Genomic DNA, 13,970 nt, shown 5'->3' with positions numbered 1-13,970 from the left:
GAGCACCTTTCTTTCTTTGTAATCAGCTCAGCCTGCGCTTGGGATAAGAAATTACACTAAACAATCCAACATGGAACTTTGCAAAGAAGCCAAGAGTGCTCACCATGAAGTGTTGTGACCAGGCTGTGTGTGAGCCTCAGTCGTGGTCCTCTGCTGTGCCTCTTTGTTCTCCTCAGTGCAGGCTGCTACCTTTCTGCCTGCTCTTTACCAAATAGTAAGAAGGCTAATTTTAGGGTGCTTCATCATGCTGCCCTGCAAAGACACAGTGTCATGTCAGAACCAGCAGCATGTGGCACCACTTGCAGCTATTTTATAAGCTGAGGTTCAGCATGTTACCAAATCGGTCTCTGCAGGGTGCAAGCTGCTCAATTACTGATGTTGTGTTCCTGGAGGATTGCACCTTAAAAATCAAAGGTCGGTTTTGGCCTGACCAAAAGCCCAGTTTAATGACATGGCAACTGGTGTCCCAGCATCCAGCTCCTAAACCAAAACACCCAAAAGATTACATGGGTGCTCAGTTAGCACTTGGCCTGCTGATCTATTTATAACAGAAAAATAAGTGTAATAGTGCAAAACATCACTTCAGTAGGAAGAAAATATGCCACATGTGGGAAGGGGCTGCACTCCCAACCCTTTGTGTAGGATGCTCAAAAATGTTCAGCATCTTCAGCCCCAACCTGCAGGTGCCTCAGCACTTGTGTGGCTTCTGCCACCCTGCCAGGGCACAGAGGAGTCACTCAGAGCCAGCTGGTGTGGGCTTGGGGACACTGGATCCACCCAAGGGTTTGTGAATGCAAAAGCTTCATCCCTAACACAGAGGGCAGCTCATTTCCTTCATTAGAGACTTCATGGCCAGGGCTCATCCTCGCCCTTCACTGCTTTTTCATTCCCTTTGCATTTGTCATCCTATGATGAGTAGCTTTCCTTTGGCTATTTCAGCTACAATTGGTGGCCTGGGAGGATGAGGGGAGTGGGGGGGGTTGCAGGTTTCTGGTTTTGCTTATCTTAATTTGAAGGTGTCTCCTCAGTTTTCCCTTATCCAGCTCCCTTTATCAGATGCCTCGAGTTACCCACAGAACTTGCAGCATTGTTAGTTTAGTATTTCTATAGATTTATGTTCACAAACAGGTCACAAAAACTGTTCAGGTTGTTTCAGCACGTTGCCATCAGTTAATAAATCATTGGCCTTACTGGTAAGCACGTTTGCATTTGAGCTAAGCAGAACTGTTTGTGAGCAGGGTTGGCAGAGAGAGAACTACAACACACTCAGCTATAAAGTGGCAGAGCATATAAAACACAATACTCTGTGCATGTGTGAGTTCTCTGCATGGATTCTGTGAAGAATCTAAGGATGAAATGTAAAATTGAAATGGCATAAAAGGGCCTGACCATCCCTTGTTTGTAAGGCTATTTGCATTCTAAAGCTTTTTCTTTGTCTTAATCAAGAATATTCTACACAAAGGCTTCACACAAAGGTTGGTAATTTCTCACAGCAAAATGCTGACATCTCTAATTTCATGTTATCAGCTGTTCTGGACAACCATTTCTATTTTCTGTAGTCTGTGACACATCAAAGTATAAAGCAAAGGGGATTGAAATGTGGAATTAAAGTTTATAAAGGATGTCCTGGCTGTTGCCAGGAGAAAATGGAGGTAGAGAGCAGAGTCCATCTCTGTTATTAACTGTACAGAAAGTTTCATGCCATTACACTGTAGCCTTCAAAAACGTGTATTAACTGAAAGATGTCATGTAATTAAGCATAAAATACATATCAGTTAACCCTGTGTATGATTATTCCCCCATTTTTGGATTATCTCAGTGGGGGATTAACTGGGGTACAATTTAAAAGCCACAATTGTGCTGACAGCTATCACCAGGCAGTAGCCAAGCATTGCTATTTTAAAAATGGCAGGAGAACTGAAAATAGTTTCCTGCTTGTTGTGACCATCAATAAGAAGGCTGTGCAATGGTAATAGGAAACCCTCAGTGCTAAGGCACTTACAAAGAAATAAATTCCTTCCCTGAAGTTAAGCAGATTTACATTTCTTGTTTTCACTGGATTTTGCATCTGTGGCACCACAGCACATATTCTCTCCTCCCCACTGCCTGTGTGTCCCCAGCCCCAAAAAGGGGATCCCATTAGGCATGGTAGGTAGGATATGGCTTCTCTGGCACAAAAAAAGCAAATTTGCTAAGATAAATGATAAGTGGAATAAAAATATGGTTTGTACTTTATTTGAAGACGCACTTGAATTATTCAATTTACGGTGATCTGATTTTAGGATTACAATAAATCTTTAAAACAAAATAGCCATGTCTATTACAGAAGGAAGATGAGATTTGTGCAACACTGTATGTTGTTTCATGCTTTATATATTTTTTATTTAATGTGTTAAGCCAGTTATACCAAGTGACTTTTCCATGTATAAAATTGTAGTGGGCATATAATGTTCTCTTCAAGTACTTGGGCATATCCCCACATGCTGGTCAGAGGACACATTGCACAATGAATGCCAATATTTAAAATCCATTTCACAGCGTAGTTATTCACAGTTACTACTCCGTTGGGCTCACAAATAAAGGGAAAAAGAAGTTTAGAAGAAAACAAAAGAAATGTTTCCCTCCATTTGCTGTTTGTCACAGCTCCTGCTAACCTTCCTGTCTTAGATGCAGAATGGCAAAAGGCAAAGCACTCACATTTCTCCTTTAAATAGCAAAACCGAGTATTTGCTGCCCTGAAAAGTGCTGCATCATTTAGTTTGTGTCAGCTATGCAGCAATCTCATTTTCTCTAGGTATGAATTTCGTATTGCTGGTTTGGATCTTTACTGATAAATCTACAACCACAAAACCTGTGAAGTCCTGTAGAATCTTACCTATTTACATATACAAAGGAATGTTTAATGGCTGGACCAAGACATCCCATTTATTGGGATTTTGTTAAATGATTTCCATTTAACAAAAGGGCAAAAGGACACTAAACACAAGACTTTCCTCACCTACAGTTTGCAAAATCACTTGCTGTGAAGTACGCCTGGTCTTTTTTCACTTCGAGACCTACATAAAGGTGGATCGTTCTGTAAAGAGGCTGCTAAATAAGGAAATCTCATTTGGATTACCAAACCGGTCCAATTACACGAATTGCAATGGATTTTCTTCTCAGTACCAAGCATAATACCAGAAAAAACAAAACAAAACAAGCAAAACAAAAGTTAAGAAATGCGTCTGGCATGTAAACTTCTCTTCCAGTGGTTCCACTAGAGATACGCGTTCAGTGAAAAAACAAACGTTCTGCCATGCCCACCTTGGGTACGGCCACTGAGAAAAGCTTGGAATCAGACTGGAAAATTGGGAAAACTGCGTTTCTTTCTGCGGGAGGGGCAGAGCAAAGCCCCGAAGCCACGCGGAGCAGGAAGGCCACGAAGGGCCGGTGCTCCCAGCGCTGCCTCCCGCTGCAGCAGCACCCGCGGGGAGCCTCTGCGTGCTCGCACAGCTTCATGACGCCTCACTGGACTGTCAAGAACAGTTTGTTCCTGCATTCCCCTGGCAGATCCAGTTCCTTCCCACTCACTGATCTCGTTCTTTTCGTGCCCTCAGAGATCAAGCAGAGGCTTCTGCAGATCTCCGTAGATCACGGATAAGGAACGGCAACACGCGCCCAAGTGTCTGAAGAACTCTGCGAAAACACGCCATACGAAGACCTCTTCTCAGGGAGCTGTCTGCCACAGAACCCACCCAAGTTTTTTAATTCTCAGTTTAAAACCTGTGATGTAACACAAGGACGGCTCTGTTCCCATGTCAAGAACGCGTACAGCTCCAGCCAGCGCCGGAGGGAAGAGCCGAGCTCCGCGCCCAGCCCTGCGCTTCTCCGAGCACAACAGGAGAACGACAGCGTCACTCCGGGGCTGCCCGCTCCTTGGGCCTCTCTCTCCTCAGCCTCATTTCTGCTGTCAGCTCCTCGGCCCGCCTGCTCACAGCCCAACGGCGGGAACCGAACGGCGCGGAGGCTCCAGCGCAACGTCCCTCCCGGAGCTGCGCCGAGCCCCGGCCGGCGGCTCCGCGCCGCGTCCCCGCCCCTGCCCACGCGGCCGGGCCGGCGGGAGGCGGGCGGTGCAGCGGGCGCCGCGGTCCCGCCCGCCGAGTCGGCGCCTGCGCGGCAGCGGCGGCCGGGCCCTGTCACCGCGCCCGGGGCTGCTCACGCTGCTCACGCCCCGGCCGTGGCCGGCGAGCGCCTGCGGTGGGCGGGCTGCGGAGGGCAGCGGAGCGCATCGCTGCCACCGGTGAGTCCCGCCGGGCCTTAGCGGAGCTGGGCGCCGCCGCCGCCCTCGGGTCCCGCGGGGCGGACGGGAAAGTGGCCGGGGCCGCGCCGGGGCCGCGGGGCCCCACGGCGGGACGCGGCCGCGGAAGCGGGGCGGGCCGGGCGGCGGTGCCGCGGGGCAGGTGCGGGCCGGGGCGGTTGGGAGCAGGCCGGGCGGCGCCGCCGGGCACCGAGGGTTCCGGCCGCCGCCCCTCTCCGCCCGCCGGGCCGCGCCCGCCGCTCCGTCCGCGCCCCAGCGCGGCGGGCCCGGGGAGCCGAGCCCCGCCGAGGGAACACACGGGGCCGCGGCGGGGGCCGGCCGGGCGGGCTCCCCTCACGGGGCACGGCCTGAGCGCGCGGCAGCGGCCGCAGCCTGCGCCAAGCGCCCGGGCGCTGCCCTGCCGCCGCCTCCCGCACCGGCCGCACCGGGCGAGCGCGCTGCTGCTTCCCCCGCTCCGGGCTCGCTCCGGGCTCGCTCTGCGGGCTCCGGGCCGCTCCCGACGTCACGCGCGGGAGTATCCAGCAGCTGACGGCGCGAGTTGGCTCTCATGACCACGCACAGGGGTGAAAGAGTGCCGTGATTTGAGATCAAAGTACAGAACTTTGGCTACTGGCTCTTCAGTGATACAAAACAAAACAACGCAACCCCGCCTTCCGTGGAAATACATATATAGTTCAAGAGAAAGGAGAACTTTTCCTATTTTTTTTCCCTGCTGGAGATGAATCTTGACTATAGAAACCTTACAGAACTATAATCATACATCTTTTCTAATTTCTTGCGTTGCAGGTTGAAGCGAGTCACTGCTCCAGATGTGTGACATGTGCTGTTGCATAGCTGTGTCTTAACTGAAGACGTCTTCGTTTCGATGTCCCCTTCTGAATGTGGTAGGATATAGCTAGGGAAATATTTGATCATGCCTCACCTCCTGAGATAGGTAAACAGAACGGAATATATTTTAAACTGTTTGGCTGTTTTGGTTCGGTGTTGCTTTTGGGTTTTTTTTTACGGTCACAAAAATAAGCGTCTTGTTTACTGCGTTTTGACTTTTGCAGAGAAAAATAGTTGATCCTGTTGTGCTGGCCAGAATTCTGCTCTTTGGTGTATTGTAATGCTTACACGTTAAGTGTTGGCTTGCCTCTTGGAGCACTTTGGGATTTAGGTAGTTTATAACATTATGACCTTGCAGAATGTCTTCTAAATAATGGTCACACATGAAAATTTGTAGTAATATCTCATTAGATTACAGTGACTTTTAAATTGGTCTGAAAATACAGGGGAACTTGCTGTCGTGGAAGTGTGGTATAAGTAGTAGTGAAAACATTGTCACCAACTCTTTGTCATATTCACTGTTGCAAGTGAAAGAGAAGGGCAGCTTTGAATCCTTTCCAAAAATGGCACAGAGTCTGTCAGCACAAACACTGATAATTGTAATTTAGGGATTAGGGGCGTGGGCTTGCTTGGGGGAGTTGGAGCCTCCTGTGACTGCAGAGTGGCTGAAGCTGTAGCTGGTGTTGATGGCAGTGCAAGACTGGGAACTTGAATTTCAGCTGTTTATTTCCTTTGAAACTGTAAGTTCAGTTGACTCCCTCGTTGTTTAGATGCAACGACTGACACAGCGTATTGTACTTTGCATTGCATAACTGGATTGATCAGAGCTGACCAATTTTTTCCAAGCTGTGAGTCAAGGGTTGTTTTTGGTGATGATCTTGAGGCCGTACACAGTGCTTGGTGGAGTCATGCAACTCCTCAAGTAAAGAAAGTAGCCTGTACTGTCTCCCTGGAAGATACTTGAAGTCATTTCCACTGGCTGGAATCGGTTGCAACTGCAAGTTTGTATACATTTGGATTGGAGATAAAAGGAGTTTTACCTACAATGATATTTTAAGTGTTTGAAACAAAGTTATGTAAAACCAGTGACCTGCACATCGTAAAGGTGTATCTGAAATGGGAACGAAAGCGTTTTACTGCAGAGTTAATGCAAATCCTGCCCGAGAAAACAAAGCACACTCTTAAAAATTGTTCAGGCTTTTAATATATTGGTATGGAGAAACTGAATTCATGGATGACATGCTGTATAGAAAGTAGTGTAAATATTGGAGGCAATGCTGAAAAATGCACGTTTTCCTTTTTTTCTTAACAGCTACGCAGAAGGAATATTCTAGAAAAGTCAAGTTGGAAGATCTCTGATAAAAGGAAGTGTAAACATGTTGTGCTGGGGCAATGCATCTTTTGGACAGCTTGGATTGGGTGGAATTGATGAAGAGATTGTTTTAGAACCCAGAAAAAGTGACTTTTTCCTGAATAAAAGGGTCAGAGATGTAGGATGTGGACTGAGACACACTGTTTTTGTCCTGGATGATGGGGCTGTTTATACATGTGGATGCAACGATCTAGGACAACTAGGCCATGAAAAAGCCAGAAAAAGACCTGGTAAGTGTAGAAGTGAGGAATTGTGGAGATTCTGTGTGGTGGTGTGTGTGGCTTTCGTTTTATTGTGCTTCATCAAAGCCAAGATTACTCTGTGCATGTGGCAAATTCATGCCCAACAGTTCTTCCAAGAATGGACGTGTTTTTAACTGGAAAAGCATTGCTTTGCTGGGATGGGTTCTTGTGATAGTTGGAAACAAACAGCTGTGAAACATGGCAGTCCCCCCATATTTTTGCATGCTGTGCAGCTGGCCACTGTCACTGTTTGTTGTTTCAAGCCATAGGAGACTCAGTGACCGTTTTTAATCTCAATACCTGGGTTGGTATTGTACTCCATGTATGGGTTTGGCTGTTGGAGTATGGTGGAAATGAGTATTTGGCATGTCACAGCAGAGAAACATGCAGTGTGTTTGTAGTTGTCTAATCGTGATGTACAGCAGGTCTGATTAAAGCAATGTTCTCTTTTTTTAAGAACTAAAAATAAAACTTTTGATAAAAGACTTATCAGCACATGGAGCATTACAGGGAGAGGATTTGGAAAAGCCTAAAGGATGCTGTGTAAAGCTTCTTTGGGCTTTTTTTTCTTCCCACCTGCGTTCTGTGTGTGTTTGTGCTCCCTGCCAGTGCAGTTTCTGGAGCAGAAGTGGGTAAACATCTTGCAGGGACTGCAGAGGAGTGTGCACATGGGCTCCCTTCAGAGCCTGCCTGTGAGTCACGGCTGGCGCTGGCAGCCAGGGAACAGCGCTGCTCACTCTGCCACAGCACAGCGTAACAGGCTGCAAGGGCTGCTGCCACTTCCTGCTCTTCACTCCTAGAGCACTTCCACAACTTGCTTGGCTCAGTATTTCCCACAAGTTTTTCAAATGGAAATGAGGTGTCATAAGATATTTTTGTAGTTCTCCTTTATACAGTGTTTCAGTTTCGGTGCCAATTAAAGATTTTTTTTTTTTTTTTTGGTGAGATATAACTTTTTTAAACTAACGTGGACTTCTGTTGGGAAACAGTATGTGGATATCAAAACTGATAAGCTTTAATCCTGTGCAAACATCTGCTTCATGAACATGAAGAAAAACTCACTGTGCCAAACTTCCTGACTACTTGTTGCCTGCTTTGAAAATTATGCTGAATTGTCTTTTAAATCTAAAGGTTACAAGTAAAATATCTGACTTCTAATTTGCATGGCCTTTCATATGTAACAGACCTGCTATAATTTTTTTTAACATGCTCGGACACATGAGGATTGTCATGTCCTCCCCAATTTTCCTTTCACCCAGAGGTTACTGATAATACTGCTGAGTGTTTTATGAAGTCAGAGCATTGGGATAACTTGAGTTGCACAGTCCAAAGAGGCTTAGTATCTTTACAGATGGGTGGATGCCCTCTTTTGAACGCGTTTCTGCTAACTGGAGATAATTTTGTTGCTGACTGTGTGTCTTTGCTACCTCCTTGTCCCCACTGCCTTTGCTCTTTCCTCCTTTTGGAGCTCTGCTTGCCATAGGGACTGCATGGCTGTTCCTCGGTCCATTTTAGGCAGAGTCAGGCTGGTTCAGACCTGGGGGAAGATTGAGATTGCCTGAGCTAATCTGAGTGCTGCTGCCCGAGCTGCAGAGCTTCCATGACCTCTGCCACTGGCAGGGCTGGGGGAGGCTCTGATGGGTGAATTGGGGTGGTAACCTCTTCAGTCAGAGCAGCTGGATGTAATAAAAAGAACTTATATCTGCTGCCTGTGGTAGTTTATTTTGGAAGCTGAGTGCCTGTCATGCTGCAGATAATGTGAGCTACTGTTCTGAAGTTGACTTAGGCTGTGTTCAGAGTGCCTGTAACGTTGATGATACACAGACTTTTTCTGTGCTGTGCCATTCTTAGGCTGGAATAGAATTTGTGTTTGAAAACTGGGAGTAAAATGTCCAAGCAGTCCCTTATTTTAAGAGAACTGTTAAAAATCCCAGCCTTAATAACAGGCCCTGATGATATTTCTTATTGCTGAAATGGAAATTTTAGACTTCTGGTCACAAATCATAAGCCCTAAACCAAGCTTTGAGTGTTTCCTAATGCATTGGTGCAGGCTACTGGAAAAAAATCACAGCTAGTGTGTGCTTTTCAGAGGCATGCACTGCATGTCTAGAAAAATTACTCTTTAGGATCTGTTTCTACAGTATTTTGCATTATAAAGAAGACATTGTGTAGCTCATTGCAAAATCAGTAGCTTTAGTCTGTAATTTGCCCTGCCTTGTTTTGCAGGCTCTTTCTTAGTAGTGAATAGGTGAATTTAATTTGCTGTGGTGGAATGTTTTCCTCTTACATAATGTCTACACGTGTAGTCATTTGACAATAATCTGTTTCACCTTACTGTTAGCTGAGTTTCTGCACTCGTTTTCAGATGGCAGGGTTAGAAGGAACCATTACAGCCAAGCTGCAGGTTTTGTGCAGTTTTTGTTGCTCCAGAAACAGACATCATTTGGTTACTTCAGGGTGTCAAATTTAACTTATTTCTCCTAGAATCGCGTGTTTATAATTCTAAATAAAGGGTGTTTCAGCAGAACTTAGGGGCTGAATTAGTTGAGTGTCACACCAGTTGATGTCAGTACTGTGTAAACTGTTTGGAACAAGCCTAACTTGTTAGTAGCTTTATTTTTTTAAGCAATTAATTTTATTTATCTCTTTTTTTAGAGCATGTTGGTGCACTGGATGCCCAAAATATTGTAGCTGTGTCATGTGGAGAAGCCCACACTCTTGCATTAAATGACAAAGGTCAGGTATATGCCTGGGGTCTGGCTACTGATGGACAGCTTGGCTTGCCAGGAACAGAGGAATGCGTCAGAGTGCCCAGGTCAAAAATAGTACATAAGAAATTGTCTTATTTTTAAAATAATGTGCTGAAATCACATTGGTTAGCTATTCTGTTGCCATAGGTAAAGCCATATAAATATAGAAAATATTAGCTGTATGTATCAGCTGTGATACTTGAATGCTGTGTGTGGACAGTTTCCTTTCTCCAAAAGCCATGTGAGAAATGTGTCACAGGTGTGCTTGGTTTGCTTTGCTGCTTTTTGGGGTCTTTTTGTTTGTTGGTTTTTTTAATAAACAATGAGACTTCCGTTGGAAAAGGAGGATGGTTATTTTAAGAGTATAGATGCCATTTAAGAGAAGTTAAATAGAAGTAAAGAAGTTAAATTTTCAATTTGAAGAAGGTACATTTGCTGTCCAATCTTTGTACTTCAGTTTTCACCCCAAGGCTTCTCAGCTGTCATTGAATCCTACACCTTGTATTAAAAAAAATTCACGTTGGCCAGGGTCACAGGATTGTTTTCAGAATGCCACTTTCAGCTACCTGAAGTCCACACACAAAAGTAACAATTCCTTAGAACCTTAGTAATTCATGATTGTAATATTAAAAATGTTGTATCTGCATCAAATTTAAAACTCACAGGCCCTTTAGAAAGTTTTTACTCATCCAAAGATGAAAGCATTATTAGTTTTAGTGCACATGTGAGTGCATTTGCAACTTCATTATAATATTGTGCAATATGTATTAGCTCTATAAAGTTTGGGAACTAGAAAGTAAAAATGAGTTTCTTGTATTCATTCCTCCATTCAGCTGTGAGATCCTTCCCAGCACATGCACTTCCCTCATTCTTCATTATGGACTTTTACAGACTTTATCTGTTTGAAAATAAGGCAGAACCTGACCTTAAAAGGTTTAGAAAAAAAGCAGTTTTGACTTCAGATTTTACTAAATAATGTCTAATATAAGTTGGGATGTTTAATATACTACACCTTTTTTATATTACCCTTTATTTCATACCATGATTTGGTTGCTTAATTCTTTCTCTGTTTTCTTACCCCAATAGAAATATTAAAAGTTTATCAGAGATCCAGATTGTTCAAGTTGCTTGTGGTTATTATCACTCACTAGCACTCTCAAAAGGTAAGCCAAATTCTCCTGAAGTTTTGTGTCATTTCTTAACAGGGAATTCAAAAGTTTTCAACATTTTTTTTTAAAGGAAATGTGTTTATTAAACATGGTACCACTTAGCACAAATGGGATTTCAGGTTGGTGGGGGCTGTGTAATTTAACAATGGAAGCTTGAATTTGGAAAAGAAATGTACAAACAGATGATGAGTTTTTATTTCTTCAGGGTGTGTGTGTTTGTGTTGTTTCTTTTAATTTTATCATCTAGCTTTTGTGTAACTTCCTGTTTATTTTATTTCTTTTTCTTGGTCCCAAATCTTTTTCATCCTTCTCTGTCCCTGGTCTGTTTTAACCTGTAACCTCAAGGTACTGAGGTTAGCAGGAATGATTTCCTTGTGTGCTTTTTTATGGCAAAGCCTCTGGTTTTTGGTGCTTTCATAGTTAAAATGCCACATCACATCCAATCCACCTTTTGAAAGTTTTAAATACCTGTCTTCAAATTTCTGCTGGGGCTGTGAGCTCATGCTTAGTTGGCCTGACTTGTACTGCATGTCTGCTCAGTGCAGCTCTCCAGAAACAAAAATGAATTGGAATTTGTTTGTTGCTTCTCTCATCACGAGATAGGAGAGTTGTGCCAAAAACTTCCACTCAGAAGAAGTGGCTGCTGAAAAGGGTTAATGGAGACTTAGCAACTCCAAACAAAATTCCAGAAAGATTGTAGCTTGTCAGTGTTTCTTAACAATGTGTGTTTAAAATATGAACCAAATAACTGTGGGGAGCCAGGTCTTCATTGTGTGCTGAATAATTTTTTTTTCTTTAAATACAGTAGCTTATACTGATTATATGTGCCTGGATTCTGTATATGACTCCTCATATTGAGCATTTCCTGTGCCATTATGTATTTATTTAGGTGTAATTATCATGATAACCCAAAGAAATGCCTTTGTTTCCAGGGCAGGCAGAGCTTTAGGAGTAACCCTTTGCCTGAGTTGAGATGTGCAGTAGAAAGGGGGGAGCAGCAGAGATGTGTTAAGTGTTCTGTTGGTCTTGACATGTGCTGTAGGGTTTTCTGGGTTTATTTGTTAATATAAATAAATAAAATCTGAGAGACCAGTACTACAGGGATGGGTTTCATTGTTTCCCCATCTTGATAAAACTTATTGGAAAGGTGGGCATGGGAGAGACAGAGGAAGCATTTTGAAGGTAACATTGCTCTTGAAAATATGTCAGCAAAAGTAAATTATTTTGTGTGTGGGTGTTAATCTTTAGGATAGTAAATACCTTGGTAAAACATTGGTTGTTCAAGGGAATATTTTATTTTAGAAGCAGTCTTCACATAAGTGGGTTTTTGCCATTCTTCAAAATGTTTTTTTCTTTGTAAGGTACCAAATGACATTTTAAACCTTGTGCTTCATTGATCATATAATGAAGACAGTATTTACAAATACACATCTCTTAAATTGTGTGTGAAAATTTAAGTATCCTACCTTAGAAAACCTTAAATGATGCTTTTAATTGGAAATCAGAAAATTTTCCATGTCCAGGCTGCAGCTTTAGCAGCTCTCTGCATAAACATCTGTGCAGTGGAGGAGCTTCCCATGGAGCAGTGTCTTGCTTTGTAATAACCAGACTCAGTTGATCAGCCCTGTTGAAAGAGGAATGTTAAGAGCAGTTTCAAGGGGCTTGAATGCAATTTAAATACTTCTAGTCTGATTAAATGCTTGAGTTGAATGCCTGCAAATTGCAGAAGGATGCTCAGCTTCAGAAGTCAGTAATTTGTATGCATTTTCTAACTCAAAAAATATTTGAAGAGTGACAGTGTAACTTTTAGCTTTTCTTACAGTGGATAAACATTGTATTATTAAACTATATTGATTGTATTTCTTGCTTGTTTATTTTTTTCCTTCCAACAGGAAGTGAAGTGTTTTCCTGGGGACAAAACAAATATGGCCAGCTGGGCTTAGGTTATGAGTATAAAAAACAAAGCTCACCACAAATGATTAAATCTCTGCTGGGAATCCCTTTTGCACAGATTGCAGCAGGAGGAGCTCACAGTTTTGTACTCACTCTTTCTGGAGCCATCTTTGGATGGGGACGCAACAAATTTGGGCAGCTGGGCCTAAATGATGACAATGGTGAGTAAAAATTGCTTCAGGAGAGTTCCATGCTCAAGGCTTTGAGTTGGGAATCCAAACAAAGAAGAATTGCCTGAAGAAGAAGACACAGAGGTGTTTTCCTCAGCTTTTCTGCAGTGAGAACGTTGACAGTGCTGTGTTGAAATTCTTGCCTGCTTTTCTTGTATCCTTTGCCTGTTCTACATCTTCCTGTGGTGTAATGGGATTGAATTAAAATGCTGTGCAGTAGTTACAGTTGGAATTGAATTTTATGGGAATGAAATTGCTAGGCAAAAGCAGTAATCTCTCAAAACTAATTGGTTGTCTTTAGCAGTCACATTTAAGCCATCTTCATTTTTTTACTGCCATTTACTTTTACATTCCTTTCTCAGGCTGTTTTTGATAATAATTCACCATTTTTGGCTAACCATTTCCAAAATTTCCTCTGCTAGGTGGATGGCACTCAATGATTAGACAAAAAAATAGTTTCTTTGTTGGTTGTATTGTGTTACATGCACAGTACCTGCTCACAGGACTCCAGGATGGCAGTGTTTGCTGTCAGGGTCCTGTAATACACACTTTAGTAAGGGATAATCTATAGATAATTCAATGAATTCAGGTTTTCTTAATGGTTCATTGTTATCAACACCATTTAAAATAGAAAAAAACGGGTTGTAAATAAAATGCCCATCTGAATGCCTTAAACATTGTCACATTCATGTAATAAGAAAATTACAATTATTTTTCAGAACTCAATGGAGACTTCAGTTACTTCTACATATTCTTTGGAATGTGTGTGACCCCAGGATTTTATGTAGCATCACTTCTCAATAAAATCCCTTTGAAATGTCTTCATAGGGTTTCTTGCAGACATTCTAGCATGCCTGACAGGTTTTAAGACATCAGCACTAACATTTTAAAAAATTGATTTTGTGCCAACTTGGCTTGTCCTAGCAGTAGCTTCCTGTTTGTCCAATGCTCCATTCTGTTATGCACTTAGTAACATTAAACAATGTATATAAATATATTTTCCAAAGAAGCCAAATTGATGCTGATGCTGAGGTGATTCTTTGCCTTTTCTTTTGTAGCCCTTTTATTATCCTCAGTACTCTTAATACCAAGATAAAAACCCCTTAACCGTGTCTGGCTCTTCATTGTTAGAAAAATACCAACTCAAAGGAACATTTTAAAAACATGGAACACATCAACAATTCATAAC

At 43.0% G+C, this 13,970-nt stretch overlaps 2 protein-coding genes across 3 annotated transcripts in view; both read left to right on the top strand.

Moving 5' to 3' along the window:
- PBLD (phenazine biosynthesis like protein domain containing) overlaps positions 1 to 4,058 on the top strand; it is a 102,831-nt gene extending 98,773 nt beyond the window's left edge. The window contains exon 13 of the transcript XR_015805050.1: positions 3,005 to 4,058. The gene's annotated coding sequence lies outside the window, so the exon portion shown is untranslated. The remainder of the gene's footprint in view (positions 1 to 3,004) is intronic.
- Positions 4,059 to 4,162: 104 nt separating this feature from the next.
- HERC4 (HECT and RLD domain containing E3 ubiquitin protein ligase 4) overlaps positions 4,163 to 13,970 on the top strand; it is a 28,704-nt gene continuing 18,896 nt past the window's right edge. Inside the window, exons 1-6 of one of the 2 annotated variants that reach the window (XM_014883289.2) lie at positions 4,163 to 4,279; positions 5,084 to 5,181; positions 6,438 to 6,727; positions 9,395 to 9,554; positions 10,576 to 10,652; positions 12,551 to 12,772. In XM_014883289.2, coding sequence (XP_014738775.1) covers positions 6,502 to 6,727; positions 9,395 to 9,554; positions 10,576 to 10,652; positions 12,551 to 12,772 — 685 coding nt within the window. In that variant the 5' untranslated portion in view covers positions 4,163 to 4,279; positions 5,084 to 5,181; positions 6,438 to 6,501. Of the gene's footprint in view, positions 4,280 to 5,083; positions 5,232 to 6,437; positions 6,728 to 9,394; positions 9,555 to 10,575; positions 10,653 to 12,550; positions 12,773 to 13,970 lie in introns of both variants that reach the window. The other variant, XM_014883290.2, reaches the window with a different exon arrangement.

This window comes from Sturnus vulgaris, chromosome 8 (genome assembly GCF_052056855.1).
Source record: "Sturnus vulgaris isolate bStuVul1 chromosome 8, bStuVul1.hap1, whole genome shotgun sequence".
NCBI classification, from domain to species: domain Eukaryota; kingdom Metazoa; phylum Chordata; class Aves; order Passeriformes; family Sturnidae; genus Sturnus; species Sturnus vulgaris.
The sequence above is the reverse complement of the archived record's forward strand: the minus strand, read 5'-3'. Positions and strand labels throughout refer to the sequence as shown.